General features: G+C 40.9%; 1 protein-coding gene across 3 annotated transcripts in view; it reads right to left on the minus strand.

Annotated features, from left to right (window-relative positions):
- Tgt (tRNA-guanine transglycosylase) overlaps positions 1 to 14,660 on the minus strand; it is a 196,498-nt gene that overhangs the window by 126,499 nt on the left and 55,339 nt on the right. For all 3 annotated transcript variants that reach the window (XR_011040591.1, XR_011040592.1, XM_068354084.1), the window contains exons 4-7: positions 6,403 to 6,556; positions 5,668 to 5,803; positions 4,942 to 5,103; positions 283 to 451 (exon numbers count right to left, since the gene is read on the minus strand). Coding sequence is in view for 1 of the 3 variants with exons in the window: in XM_068354084.1 (XP_068210185.1) it covers positions 283 to 451; positions 4,942 to 5,103; positions 5,668 to 5,803; positions 6,403 to 6,556 (621 nt within the window). In the remaining 2 variants the exon portion in view is untranslated. The remainder of the gene's footprint in view (positions 1 to 282; positions 452 to 4,941; positions 5,104 to 5,667; positions 5,804 to 6,402; positions 6,557 to 14,660) is intronic.

Genomic DNA, 14,660 nt, shown 5'->3' on the forward strand with positions numbered 1-14,660 from the left:
TCCCCCTTTTTTTTTATTTGTTTGATGTTGGCTACCCCCACAAAATTGGGGGAAGGACCTTGGTATATGTGATGATGTATGTAGTTATGACTGACCTCAGTTCGTTGTAATCTACTTTGACCAATGTTTTTCTTTCTTTTCTTCAAACATGCTACCATTGTATCATATCCCCCGATTGCATATAATTTCAAGGTTCCTCTAAGTATATTCAATAAGCAATGGTTAAATTACTTTCTAGTTTTCCTTCTTAAAATTATCAAAACTATCACAATAAATACTTACAGCTGTTCTTGTTGGGAAAACACAGTCAAACATGTCTACCCCAAGAGCGCAACAGACAACTAGATCAACAGCAAATCCAACTCCCATGCAATATCGGGGTTTATTCTTGGGTAAATGATCCGTACACAGATGAACAGTCGGCCAAAATTTATCCTTCTCTTCCCCTCCACTGTGAATATAAAAAACAAATACAATTTAGAATCAACATGATAAAAACATTAGATAAAAAAAATTAGCCGAGCATAAATTAGAGTAATTCTCAATTTATTCAACTATTCATTACAAATAAAGAAGATCCCACACATATCCAGCTATGAAAAGTATCACGATTTGTTCCAGCTCTGGTATCAGCAATGTAATGGGCCTAACTTCCATTGTGAAACTAAAGGATAAATTTATAAAACAGCCTCTGCTCCTAAAATTTATGACAAAAGTTCCTCATTTACTCCATCTAAATGTCTATACAGTATAAAGTTAGTTATTGTACAGAGAAAATAACATCACTTACATTTTCACATATGATTTGTATACTTCCTTCTCAATTCCTACTTGGTTTTTGTCCTTATCCATACTAAATCTCCAGGATTTTCTGAGCCTATAATATGGATGGTCATTATTATAATTATGAAGTACTTTAACCAAACCACTGAGTTAAAGAAAAAAAAATTACATTTCCCAAACTGGCATTTTTTGATAAACCACTCTTGGTCTCCTCACTACAGTACATCCTCCAACCAGATAGCAGCTATAGTAAAGGATGCTCACCTCCATTTCTCCAGGCATATGTCTTGGTTGTAGGCAAGGATTGGCAATGAAAAGATATTCCTTGCTCAATTTACCAGAGTGGTTATTTAGTTGTGCATGTACCCTTTTGTCTGATCAGAATCCTTGTTCAAAAAAAGGCTGCGAAGTCTTTCTGCCTCATTCTCTTTCTTAGAAGTGCATCCATCCTTCCCAATTGTACCACTTTGTAAAAGCTAATGACTGTACTACTACTTAAAAAGATGTGGCTTTTAAATACCTCTCCAGCCTTCTTTCTGCTGCTCACCTTCACTAGCTCTACAACTCCAACCCCTCGAATCACAACCTGGTCCCACACAGCTACTAAGCCTATAAATTTTAGTATAAGCAGTTCATATTAAGCCCAGTGTCCTTTCCAAAGGACAGAGAAAGCTAGCTTCAATGAGCATACACTGACTCATCAACATCTTCAGTCCTTCAACTCTTCAAATACTGTACTCATAAAATACCTTTTGTTCTTCAATACTCCATATCAATAGGATCAGCCTGAAATTCACAACTACCCCTTTGTCCTAGTGACAGTAAGCATTTCCATTTCTAACAGAGTTTGCCAGGTTGCCAAGCTGAGGTGGAAAGAAATAAGATTGTGTCTCCCTCCAGTCATTTCACCCCTGCATTGGAGGGGTTATGTCTACATAATTTTTGGTTAACTTTTAAAAGAGGAGTGAAGGTGTAAGCCATTTAGCTGCTTTGGTAAGAGTGTCTCTCCCTTTTCTGGATCCAGGACCTTACTTCCAATTTATCCACCCTTTCTGAATCTTACTTGACCAAAGAGAAGTTTCAAATCTTAAACGAAGCGGTAACTTCCACGTTAGTGAAAGCAGTCATCAAAAAATCTGTCAGAGACATTGGTGTTTTAAACTCATCTCTTTATCATTTCAAAGACATCAGGGTTCAGGAAATCAATTATTGATCTCAACCATCTCAAATTTCTCCAAATGACTGCCTAGTGGATTAAGATTGTGGAATCTGTAAAAGAAATCTATTCAAAAGAGGGCCTTTCTTGCTTCGTGTAGATGTGCATGTAGTACAAGTTCTAAGCCATTTACTTCACCCTAAGTGTAATTACACAGGTCTTTGAAAGGACTCTTTGATAGCACTAATTGGTCCCTTCTGGTTGCACCAAGAGTACATAAATATACCCAGACACTTCCCCCAATTTTGAGGGGTAGCCAACATCAAACAAATGAAAAAAGGGGACCTTTCCTCTCTACGTTCCTCCCAGCATGACAAGGGACTCAACCGAGTTCAGCTGGTACTGCTAGGGTGCCACAGCCCACCCTACCCCGTTATCCACCACAAATGAAGCTCCATAACACTGAATCCCCTACTGCTGCTATCTCTGCAGTCTCCCAAGGCAACAGGAGGAAGCAGCAGGGCCTACCAGGACAGCATCACAATCACTCGCCATTCATTCCTATTTCTAGAACGCTCTCTCGCCTCTCTCACATCTATCCTCCTATCACCCAGAGCTTTCTTCACTCCACACATCCACCCAAACCTTGACCTTCCTCTTGTACTTCTCCCATCAACTCTTGCATTCCTCACCTTCTTTAGCAGACAGCCATTTTCCATTCTCTCAACATGGCCAAACTACCTCAACACATTCATATCCACTCTAGCTGCTAACTCATTTCTTACACCCGTTCTCACCCTCACTACTTTGTTCCTAGCCCTATCTACTCAAGATACACCCGCCATACTCCTCAGACACTTCATCTCAAACACATTCAATTTCTGTCTCTCCGTCACTTTCATTCTCCACCAAGAGTGGTTCACAAATAAGTTGATCTAGTCACCATCCATTGTCCTTCTACACTAAACGAACCCAATTTTCACCACCAGTTCTATACTCATTTTGAATCCTTCTAGTTTCACAAGTGGTTATAATTTAGTATTATCTCTGAGAGATTTTTCATATGTTCCAGTAGCAACTTTCAAAACCTCTCTCAGGTCCTCTGCCATATATACTTACTTGGGGAAATTGAGCAAGATTTATTAGTTGGTTCAACAAAGAGTATTCATCCACTCAAAACCACCTCTGTTCCAAGACATGTCTTTTCCTCTGGACCACATCATCGAGGTCTCTTCTTAAGGTCCTAGGTTGGGATTTGAATAGTCTTAAGCATCCTAAGCAACCTACCTTGGTAGTCACTCACTGACACCTCCATGTTGAACCTGATTTTCAAAAACTGTATTTATTGCTAGGTCTTGCAAAGGAAAGTCTCCCATTTAAGTCAATGTTGTTCAGTTGGCCTTCTCGGAACTATGTATTTTGTTACAAAGACTTAAACCTTAGGACAGCAGATGCAACTATGCCCTTTTATGCGTTTCAAGCCTTGCTGCCTTTTTTGCTTTTCCAGCCTTACTGCCTTTTTATGATGAGGATGGACTTCTTTGCTCAGCATAGGGTATCAGGTCCTATCTTCAACTTGCTGAAGAATTCTATTAATCTTTGTATAAAACTTTCCTTCAAACTAGCCACAGGGAGTATCGTGTTAAAGAATAAAATTTTCATCTGGTTTTGTTGTTTTTTCTCTTTGGATATCCTGAACTTTTCAAGGATTCATCGAGGCAACAAAACTTTTGCTCTTAATTATTTGATAGATTCTACATCTACTTTGCAACCTTTTTCCAACCTCTGATCAGGTGCTTGGGAATGCCACAATATTTTCTCAAGGTACTATCTACACGATGTTGGCTATAAGTATCTTATGTATGTTTGCTTGGGCTCATTGTTGTGTTGGGTTATGTTTTTTCCTTGGAAGGGATCTGCTATTCATCTTCACAATCCTCTTCAGTTATTTCAATGGCTTCTTATATTAGAAGCATGACTTTCCAGGAAGTCGATAGTCAAGAACAAACTTTGCTTTATGGGTATGATTTAAATATTCTTTGGAAAGGAATGTCTTTTAATCTTATTTTTTTCTCACTAAACAATCTCATGTGTTAGACTGCTAGCTTTGTCCTCACACCTAAATACTGTAAGCGGTTTCAAATAATTTATGATTATTGAGTTCACGATAAACATACAAAGTTTTCTATTATATAAAACTAATTATTCATTTTAATCCATTAATTGCAATAAGGATTACCATCCAACCTTCCCCACACCTATTCATCTCTATGAGGACACATAAGAATGATTAATGATAATCATCATGCAGGTGGTCAACACAAATTGGGACAAATGGAGGGCTGTCGTGGGAAGTAATGCAATTCACGAAAAACAGGGCAACATGAAAGACGTGTCAAATTATCACTAAAACCATTGCTCTTCCAGCTCTCCTCGAAAGGCCTATTAAAAAACGTTCAACATGGAAGATATCCAAGCCAATTTTCAGTACAAAGCAGTGATTGGATGTTTGATAATTTATGAACTTTCAGCTCAATATTAATAGGTTCTGATCAAAAAAATTTCATCAAAGCATAAAACATTAAAGCCTAAGAGAGGACTTAAGACTTTTTGTAAAAAACTTTTATGAAACTGCCAAAGACTGTCATTTAATATATTTATAATTAACAACCTTTGTACAAAACTCCAACTGCATTGTACTTCATAAAAGATGATTTGATTATACGACGCTACCACTTGTCAATGTACTACTGTACATCTAAGAACAAATATCTTGCCCACATTACCCAGCATACTCAGCTTAACACACTTCATTCATTTTTAATAACACTTACAAGCTTCTTCCTTTGTAAGTACACTTCTCTCATCAAGCTTCCTTCAAATAATTTTTCCTTCCACTTTCTTATCACTGCCAAGAATGAACAAGAGATGGCTATAATTTGCTTAGATCTTTGCTTGAAAAATTTGTCTTTAAAATTTTATTACAAATTCTCAATACATACCTAAGCCCACCTACAGCATAACCAGGAGCATCTCTGGCTATGAGTTCCTCTAAAGAAATCTTCCTAAGATCTGGAAAGAGGCCACCCTGGACTATAGGAAATAAGTTCTGTCGATCAGGGTTTTTGTTTGCCTTCATGCATCGGTCAAGCCACCTTGTTGTTCTGCAAATACAAAAACATTAACAATTATGTTTTACAAAACCTTAGCACATAAAACATTCATCCTAACAAAACAAATTCAAGGGTTACAGGAAAAGCTGGACCAAAATCTTTGGAATAAGTTCAAGAACATTGTTGAGTTCAAGAACATTGTTCAGGATATTGTTTACACTCCTCACAGATAATGTCCATCTGTACTTATGACTGACAACATTTTTAAAAAATTACAAATAAAAAAGCCTTGGTAATAAAAATAAACTATACTACTATATTCATAAACATAAAAACAATGTAATATAGGTAACTAACTTAGTCTCAGAAACAGTCCAAAAATAGTGGGCCTACATAACATGAAAATACAGTACAGTGGTACTTATGTGCACACACACCATGAAAAGCTAATATTCCAGGTAGTAAAAGAAGTATTGTGTATTTGAATATTTATAATAAAATTTGAGTAGCAATATCAATTGACATTCAAGTGATTAAACAATTCAATACTGTATATAATGTAGTCAATATTCTGAAAATCAAACACAAGAAGTATGTTACTTGAACACTCTTTACCTATGAGTAGCAATTTTAAATCGCTCATAATCCTTCTCTCTGACATCTACAACATCATCCAGTTGCATCATGATATCTGCACCAATGGCGTTTTGTATTTCTATACTTTCTTCTGGAGTTAACATGCATTCAGATCCTATAAGAGAATGAATATATTAATTAAAATGCTAGTGAAAAAAAGTCAATTTTAATAATCAAATTTATAATTTGAATATTTATCTAGTACAGAATCATTATGCTTTAATCATCAAAGCCAAAAGCTTCCCTATCTCTAATAGAAACACAGTTTGCCCCCTTTCTCCCTCCTGTGATGCCTAGCACGCACGATAATAATAATAATAATAATAATAATAATAATAATAATAATAATAATAACAATAATAATAATAATTATTTTGATTACTACAATTATTATTATCATTATCATCATTATTATTACTATCATTATCATTACTGTAAAATATTGCCATCATGGTAGCATCATCTTTCAAAAGGCACTCTTACATTTATCTTTAATTCATTTCACAGATTTGTGAACATATGCAAATATAGATGAAGGATAGCATGGTATCAACAATAAAATATGTTTCGGAAAAATAAAATTGGTGGCATAAGCTTGGAGAAATTTGATTTTAAGTAGGGAGTTTATGGGATGTACTATCAGTAGTATATAAACTATTCCCGAAAAAAGTAATATCCTATATAAGTGTTAAAAGAACAAAATTTTAAACTTACCATCATAAGGAGATCGGAACTTAACGCCTGCTTCTGTGATCTCAGCCAGTTCAAGTAGAGACACCATTTGAAATCCACCCGAGTCAGTCAGAAGTGCTCTGTCCCACTGCATAAAATTATGAAGTCCTTTGAATTTGTTTAGGAGATCCTTTCCCTGTGAAAAGCATATGTATATTGTACTAAAAAAATTATGGTACATTATTACCCACAAAAAATGTATCGGGAATTCTCATGATAATTTTTCAGATTTCATAGGAAACATACGAGAACAATCTTACAATAAAAAAACAATGGTTCTAAGTTAGCCTTAAGTTTTAGTATAGAAAAAACTTGTTCTATGGAATGAGAGATCCAAATTGATAAGGGTAAAAACCCTATACTGTCATCCTACTATTCAGTACAATATTTCAGTCAAACATTTTTTTCAATTTTCATATGATAACTTTTTTATTTTTCCAGGTGTTCGTAACCTTCCTCTTTCCTACCGCTTTTGTGGTTCTGTGATTTCTCATAGTTTAATTTGCTTGCTCTTACAGTTAAGTCAAAATTTTCAGTGATTCATTCTCATGGTGGAAGCATAGTATCTCTGTTAAACCTGGTTGGAATATTATCTTGGGTAGAGTGACAAATTCTAACACAACAGCTTTTGATTTCAGGTTTCCTAAATATGTGATGTAGCTAGAAGAGATTTCATTAGAGAAGTCCACCTGGAAGGCGTACAATAAGGGTCTCGTCAAGGCAGACTTACACATGGATATCGTGTTGGCTGCTAAACCTTATTCATGAAGGTGGATAAAGAAGGATCAATAGAAATCTGTTGAGATTTCTTTTGGTTTCTTTGCCTTGACAAAGGCAACCCATTTCTTCCACGACGACTCATATTGTCTTCTGGTAGATTTAGATTTATATTCCTCTAAGAAGTTTATGCTGTCTCTCGAGATCCCGAATCTCTTCTTCACCGCTAAGGAGAGAAAATCATGAGATGAAGGTTTCGGGTTTTCTGTGATGAAGCGAAGACAGTCGACTTCTGCACTCGCTGAGTCAGAACTGGATCCGGCAACGGGACCAACGTCAGTCGCAGTTCTAACGCTAGAGGGAACCAGATGCTGTTTGGCCACTTGTGAGCCACTATCGCAGCTGTTCCCCTGAATGATCTCAGCTTGTTGAGGACTTTCAGTAGAAGATTGGGTGGAGGGAACAGGTAAATCCTGGACCATCTGTTCCAATCGAGGGACATTGCGTCCACTGCTTCCACTAGAGGGTCCTCGTATGGGGCCACGTAACGAGGTAGCTTCTTGTTGTCGCTCGTCGCAAAGAGGTCACTCTGCAGTTCTGGGACTTGACGTAAGATGAAGGAGAACGATCCTGCGTCTAGGGACCACTCTGAGCCTATCAGTGTGAACCTGGATAGAGCGTCCACCATCACGTTGCGGAATCCTTGGAGGTGAACTGCTGATAAGTGCCATCTCTTCGTTTCCGCCAATCGGAAGATGGCCAACATCATTTGATTGATTTGAGGTGATCTCGAACCTTGACGAGTCTGGCATCTCACTATCACCTTGCTGTCTAGGACCAGTCTTATGTGGGTCGAGTAGCGAGGAGATAATTTCTTCAGCAAAAGAAAGACTGCCATGGCTTCCAGAATGTTGATATGGAAAGTCTTGAATAGAATGGACCAAGCTCCTTGGACTTTCCGTTAGTGAGACAGACCCCCCCATCTTTCCTTTGAAGCGTCTGTATGGATGATGACTAAGGGTGGAGGTGGTTGAAGAAGTATTGATTTCTTCAGGTGCTTGGCTTTCGACCATGGCTTGAGAAGCGATCACAGTCGAGTCGGTAATGGTCTTTTCAGATCTCTTCGAGCGTTTGATGCGTATCTTCTCCAGACTCCTGTTGCATCCTTTAGCTATGCAAACTGCCGAGAGCCCAGCACTCTCTCCTGTTGGTGTCTTGATATCCGATCGGATTCCAGAAGTCTCTTGACAGATCCCGCTATCTCTTTCCTTTTCTTCAGCGGAATGGAAAGTCGGTGTGACTGTAAGTTCCAGTGGATTCCCAACCATCGAAACTTTTGAGCTGGAGATAGTCAAGACTTTTTGGTGTTGATCTTGAATCCAGATGTTCCAGGACCTGGATCACTTTCTTGGAAGCCTGCATGCATTCCGTCTTGAATGCTGCTCACACCAGACAATCGTCCAAGTAGGCCACTACTTGGACACCTTTTAGGCGTAATTGATGAACGGCTACACTTGCAAGCTTTCTGAATATCCTTGGGGCTATGTTCAGTCCGAAGGGCATGGCTCTGAAGGCGTAAAGTCTTCCTTGTAGTTTGAAACCTAGGTAGGAGGAGAGTTGACGACTGACTGGGACATGCCAGTAGGCATCCGCCATGTCTATCGAGACAGTGTATGCCCGTTTGGGCAACAGGTTCCTTATGTGTTGAAGTGTTAACATCCTGAACTAGGAGTTTACTATGAACTTGTTGAGTAGCGACTAGTGCAGAATGACTAAGTTTGTCAGAGTCCTTATTGGGAACACAAAACAGCCTTCCTTGGAACTTGATGGACTTTACTCTCCGTATTACTCTTTTCTCCAAGAGTTCCCGCACATATTCTTCTAGGACGGGGGTGGAGTATTGGAAGAATTGAGGGAATGATGGTGGAGCGATGTTCCAGCTCCAACCCAGTCCGTTCTTGATCAGGCTGTGGGCCCAGGGATCGAAGGTCCAACGATCCTGAAATGAGTATAGTCTCCCTCCTACCGGGAGCATCTCACTTTTGTGTGGACCGGAGGACTTGCCTCCTTGACCGCGTCCTCCTCTGTGTCCCCTTACTCTTGAGGGGCGTCTAGAGGAGCCTCTAGCTGATCCTCTAGCTTTCGGTCGAAAGGTAGTTGACTGCCTTTCGAAAGCCGGAGTAAAGGCTGGCGACTGCGTTGCTACTGGCTGGGGTTCCAACTGGTAAGTAGTTGGAGGTTGTGCCACCATCTGGGGCACCGCGGTCGCAGGAAGTTCTTGCTGTTGTCTGTATTGTTTGGCTGGGCGAGAGGGTAGCCTAGACTTCTTCGTCTTCCTCTTAGGTTGGGGACCCTCATCCGGGGAAGACTTCCTCTTGAGTGATAAGCCCCACTTTTGAAAAAGGTTCCTGTTCTCCGTGGCGGCCTTATTTACTACTTCTTTGACCACTTCGCTCGGGAAGAGGTCCTTTCCCCAGATACTGGATGAGATTAGCTTCCTGGGTTCATGTCTCACCGCAGCCGAAGCGAACACGAACTCCCTATAAGCCCTTCTGGCCTTAATGAAGCTATACTTGTCTTTGGTTACAGTGGCCAGATGGGTTTTGGCCACTACCATAAACATGTCCAGGTTCTGGGGATCGCTTGCCATCGTCTCCAAGAGAAATTCAGACAACTTTGGAAGGTCCTCATCGAACTGACGTCCGGCAATATCTGCTTCCAACTTCCCGACTGAGAAGGTAAGATGGACGTCCTTCCAGTCACTCTGGTCCATAGGCAAAGTCAGGGATAAGGGCCTATACTCATCTAGTGAAGGACATGGTTTCCCTGCCTCAATAGCCTTTAAGGCTGCCTTGTACCCTTTCTCCATAAAGGGGAAGGCTTTGGATGGAGAAGCCACAAAGGAGGGGTGCTTCTTACTCAATGCTGGCACTTTTGAGTTAGTGAAGCCCCTCTCTTTCATTGAACTAGCCAATAAAGCCTGTGCTTTAGAGTGGTCAAACACTATGACCTCTTTTGGCTCCGTTTCCTCCTTTGAGGCTGGTTCCTTCTTCAACCGGACATAGCAGTCCGGGTACGACTCTAAGCTGGGCCAAAATTCCACCTCTTTAATGGGGACTGAACCCAGCTTCTCCGAGATGACAATCTTCCTGGCCATCATCGGCATGTGTTCTGCATACCGCCAAGAGTTCATGTCTGAACATAAAGGAAGGTCCTTTGCGTTAAGCTTCTTCTGAGGCCCGCGTGATGCTGCGAGTCTACACATCTCCAGCTTCATCGCAGCTTATTTTTCGTCACACTTCTGCATTTGCTGGATCATTTCCATGATCGAAGACAGAGTTCTTCCCAAATCAGCTGGAAGAGCAGATGATGTCGAGGGAATTGGTTCTGGGGCAGAAACCGACGAAACCGACGAAACCGACACCTCGTCGACCTCTTCCTCCTCGGTCTCAGGAGCCACAGTCGACTCCTCCTCATGGCCTTCTGCGAGAAGGTCCTTTTCTGTGTCCTCTGACACTTCTGACATCCTGTGGTCAAGTTGGATGTCTTTCAATGCGTCCGAGACATCAGACTCTACTGGAATCTGGACGCAGGGGATCTCTGAGCGAGGCTGGGGGATAACTGCATCCGAAGATGCCCTGGGGAAAAGATAGGCCCGCATCTTTTTGCTTGGAAGGTAAGGCCCCGTGGTATTCTTTTGAAAACCCCGAACCCATTTACGCAGCTTTTCCCTTGCTGCATCCCTTGACCCCGCCGACTTAGGGGTGTCAAACGCCTCAGTAATCAAGTTTGTACATATGTTACATACCTGAGGGTCCCAATACTTCAGATCACACTTGGTGACTGCACAGCGTGCGTGCTTCCTGCACAGCTCGTGTCCGCTGAAGTTCTTACTGCGAACGTTACAAAACATACTCCTGCACTTGGGCTGGTCCTCCTGTAAAGAGAAGAGATTCCAATGAGTATCCAGTGAAAAAACTCACAAAATTTAGTATACAATTCATTATCTTTGTATATAGCTTAGGATAGATAAGCTAGAAATGAAAAAAAGATAAGACACATACATGTGCTTCCTGCCCAGCCAATTGCTGTGACCTCCCACAACATTAAAACTATGGTTAATTCTATTCTAGAAAACCTTTGGAATTTTCCTATCTTATAAGGATATACAAGTGTACTGTAATTCAACACTAGGTTCCAGATGTTTTAATATCGGGGATTCTAAACCATTTAAAGAAAGAACTCACTTTCTTTATATTGTGCGGTCTCACAATAGGCTGTACATGACAACACAGTGTATGTTGGAAGAAATTTTGGGTTACAGTATAATCTATACTATAGTTTTCTACTTGCAGTATGTTTTATACTGCAATTATACTGGCTACTGTACAATCATATACTGTAGTGCCAGCCGGCATATCCTGGGTGCATGCCATGGTATACTACCTTTGGGACTAATGGGCGTCAGATCGCTGGTTACTGGGTGCCGGCCTGCAGTCTCTGCCGGCCGGCAATAGGTAATATGCCGGCAGTTGACTGCACCCCGGCTGCCAGCCACTAATCGTAGTAGCCGGCAGAATAGTTGGTGTGCCGGCCGGCGAATATTTATCAAACCAGAGATCTGCAACCCACCCAGCTGTCGGCCGCTAAGCCGGCAGATGAGGACTCAATGGTACTAGACAATAACAAAAGAGAAAGCATGGATCTAAGGACTGTGAGAGGGCACTGCCTTACTACCTTATATCCAGAATGAGGTATCAAATGGAAGGGGAGAATGTAACATTTAAGCTTCCATCCATCCATAACATTGCCGGGCTCTACCAGCAGATATATGGATGGCAGACCAAGGAAGGTCTGAAGAACACTCAACAGTGAAGAGGCTTCTGCCGGCTGGCACATTCATGCCGGCCTGCAGAAGCCCAAGCCAGTCCCACAACCTACCAGCTCTCGGGTCGATTGTAGGACAATGGCCAAGGGTTTGTGATGGCTAGGGATGAGGGTCCTATAAGGTGTGGTAGGAACTGGCCCTAAAGCCTGTCCTAACTCACCTAACAAAACTCCGTTCCAGTATTAGGGCTACCCCAGTGGCTAAAAAACTTATTCCTAGCCTAGGGTAGTCTAGTACAGTAAAGAGGTTGGCAGCATCTTTCCTGCCCCCTCCAAACAATAAAGGAACGAGGTTTTAGTGCTGTTGTCCCCTAAGCAATGGAAGAATTCTATTCTTCGACTTAAGGTTTAACGGCACAGGACTAGTCTGCTAAGCCACAGGGAGAAGGAATCGTATCGTACAGAAACCTTCAGGTGTGGCCTAGGGAGGTCTAGCCTCCTATGTCAGCAGCCTAACCTAGCAAAGGAACTCTATTCACCTTGCTAGACAGCTACCGACCACAGACAGAATACTCTGAGGTTCTGACCAAATCCAAAAACCAGTCTCTCCGGTTACAGGACAAGGACAGAAACACCTAGCCTAGTTTTACCCGAATACTATTCGAGGCAAAACTGACAAGGGTTAAGCCTAGGCTAACTCAGAGGGGAAAGGGATTGCTCTTAGACCTCCATAGGAGAAAAAGAACAATCGGGAATGTGTACGAAAGTACAGGTATACTGAAACCCCTTAGGCTAGTAGCCTAGGCGCAGTGAGAATCGATTACCTAAATCACCGAAACTCTCTCGTATACTATCTTTGGAAGAGGAAAATTTTATTCAGTAAATATCTTACATGTATAAATTAATGCCTAGAGCTTCAATAAAATTATCACACTAGGGAAGACTATTATATCATGCATGAAAGTACTAATAGCAAAACGCCTAGGCTAAGAAGCCTAGCGTCTATTAGCGTCGCTATACTTCCTAACGTCTTCCATCCTATATTCTAGTTTTGTTTCTGGTTTTTTTATGGTGACACACTCACTCTCACTCTCTCTCTCTCTCTCTCTCTCTCTCTCTCTCTCTCTCTCTCTCTCTCTCTCTCTCTTCTTTTTGAGGGCCAATCTCTAATGCATTTATACTGTACTCTTATCGTTTCAATCCTTCTATTTCTAACAACCCCCTTAATTTGTCTATCTTTTTTTATATAACAATAACTAAACTTCTGAGGATTGGTGTTAAGTTCTTCCATACTAGGGCATTTTGAAATGGAAGGTTGTTAAAAGGAGAGGAGGCAAGGAAAAGATGGGCGGAATATTTTGAAAGTTTACTGAATGTTGAGGATAATAGGTAGGCAAATATAATTGCTGTTCCAGGTGTTGAGGTGCCGGTGATGGGAGATGAGAATGAGAGAGAGATTACAATAGATGAAGTGAGGAGAGCACTAGATGAAACGAGAGTAGGAAAAGCGTCTGGTATGGATGGTGTGAGAGCTGAGATGTTGAAGGAAGGGGGTGTGACTGTACTTGAATGGTTGGTGAGATTGTTTAATATTTATTTTGTGTTGTCAATGGTACCAGTAGATTGGGTTTGTGCATGTATTGTACCACTATATAAGGGTAAGGGAGATGTGCATGAGTGTTGTAATTCAAGAAGTATTAGTTTGTTAAGCGTAGTTGGAAAAGTGTATGATAGAGTAATGATTAATAGGATCAAGGATAAAACAGAGAATGCAATCTTAGAAGTATAGGGTGGTTTTAGAAGAGGTAGGGGTTGTATGAATCAGATTTTTACAGTAAGGCAGATATGCGAGAAATATTTTGTAAAAGGTAAGGAGGTGTATGTTGCGTTTATGGATCTGGAGAAAGCGTATGATAGAGTTGATAGGGAAGCAATGTGGAATGTGATGAGGTTATATGGAATGGTGGAAGGTTGTTGCAAGCAGTGAAAAGTTTCAACAAAGGTAGTAAAGCATGTGTTAGGATAGGAAATGAAGTGAGTGATTGGTTTCCGGTGAGAGTGGGGCTGAGACAGGTATGTGTAATGTCGCCATGGTTGTTTAACTTGTATGTTGATGGAGTGGTGAGAGAGGTGAATGCTTGAGTATTTAGACGAGGATTAAAACTGGTAGACGAGAATGACCATGAATGGGAGGTAAATCAGTTGTTGTTTGCGGATGATACTGTACTGGTTGCAGACACAGAAGAGAAGCTTGGCCAATTTGTGACAGAATTTGGAAGTGTGTGTGAGAGAAGGAAGTTGAGAGTTAATGTGGGTAAGAGTAAGGTTATGAGATGTACGAGAAGGGAAGGTGGTGCAAGGTTGAATGTCATATTGAATGGAGAGTTACTTGAGGAGGTGGATCAGTTTAAGTACTTGGGGTCTGTTGTTGCAGCAAATGGTGGAGTGGAAGCAGATGTACATCAGTGAATGAAGGTTGCAAAGTGTTGGGGGCAGTTAAGGGAGTAGTAAAAAATAGAGGGTTGGCTATGAATGTAAAGAGAGTTCTATATGAGAAAGTGATTGTACCAACTGTGATGTATGGATCGGAGTTGTTGGGAATGAAAGTGATGGAGAGACAGAAATTGAATGTGTTTGAGATGAAGTGTCTAAGGAGTATGGCTGGTGTATCTCGAGTAGATAGGGGTAGGAACGAA

Source organism: Palaemon carinicauda, chromosome 30, assembly GCF_036898095.1.
Source record: "Palaemon carinicauda isolate YSFRI2023 chromosome 30, ASM3689809v2, whole genome shotgun sequence".
NCBI classification, from domain to species: Eukaryota; Metazoa; Arthropoda; class Malacostraca; order Decapoda; family Palaemonidae; genus Palaemon; species Palaemon carinicauda.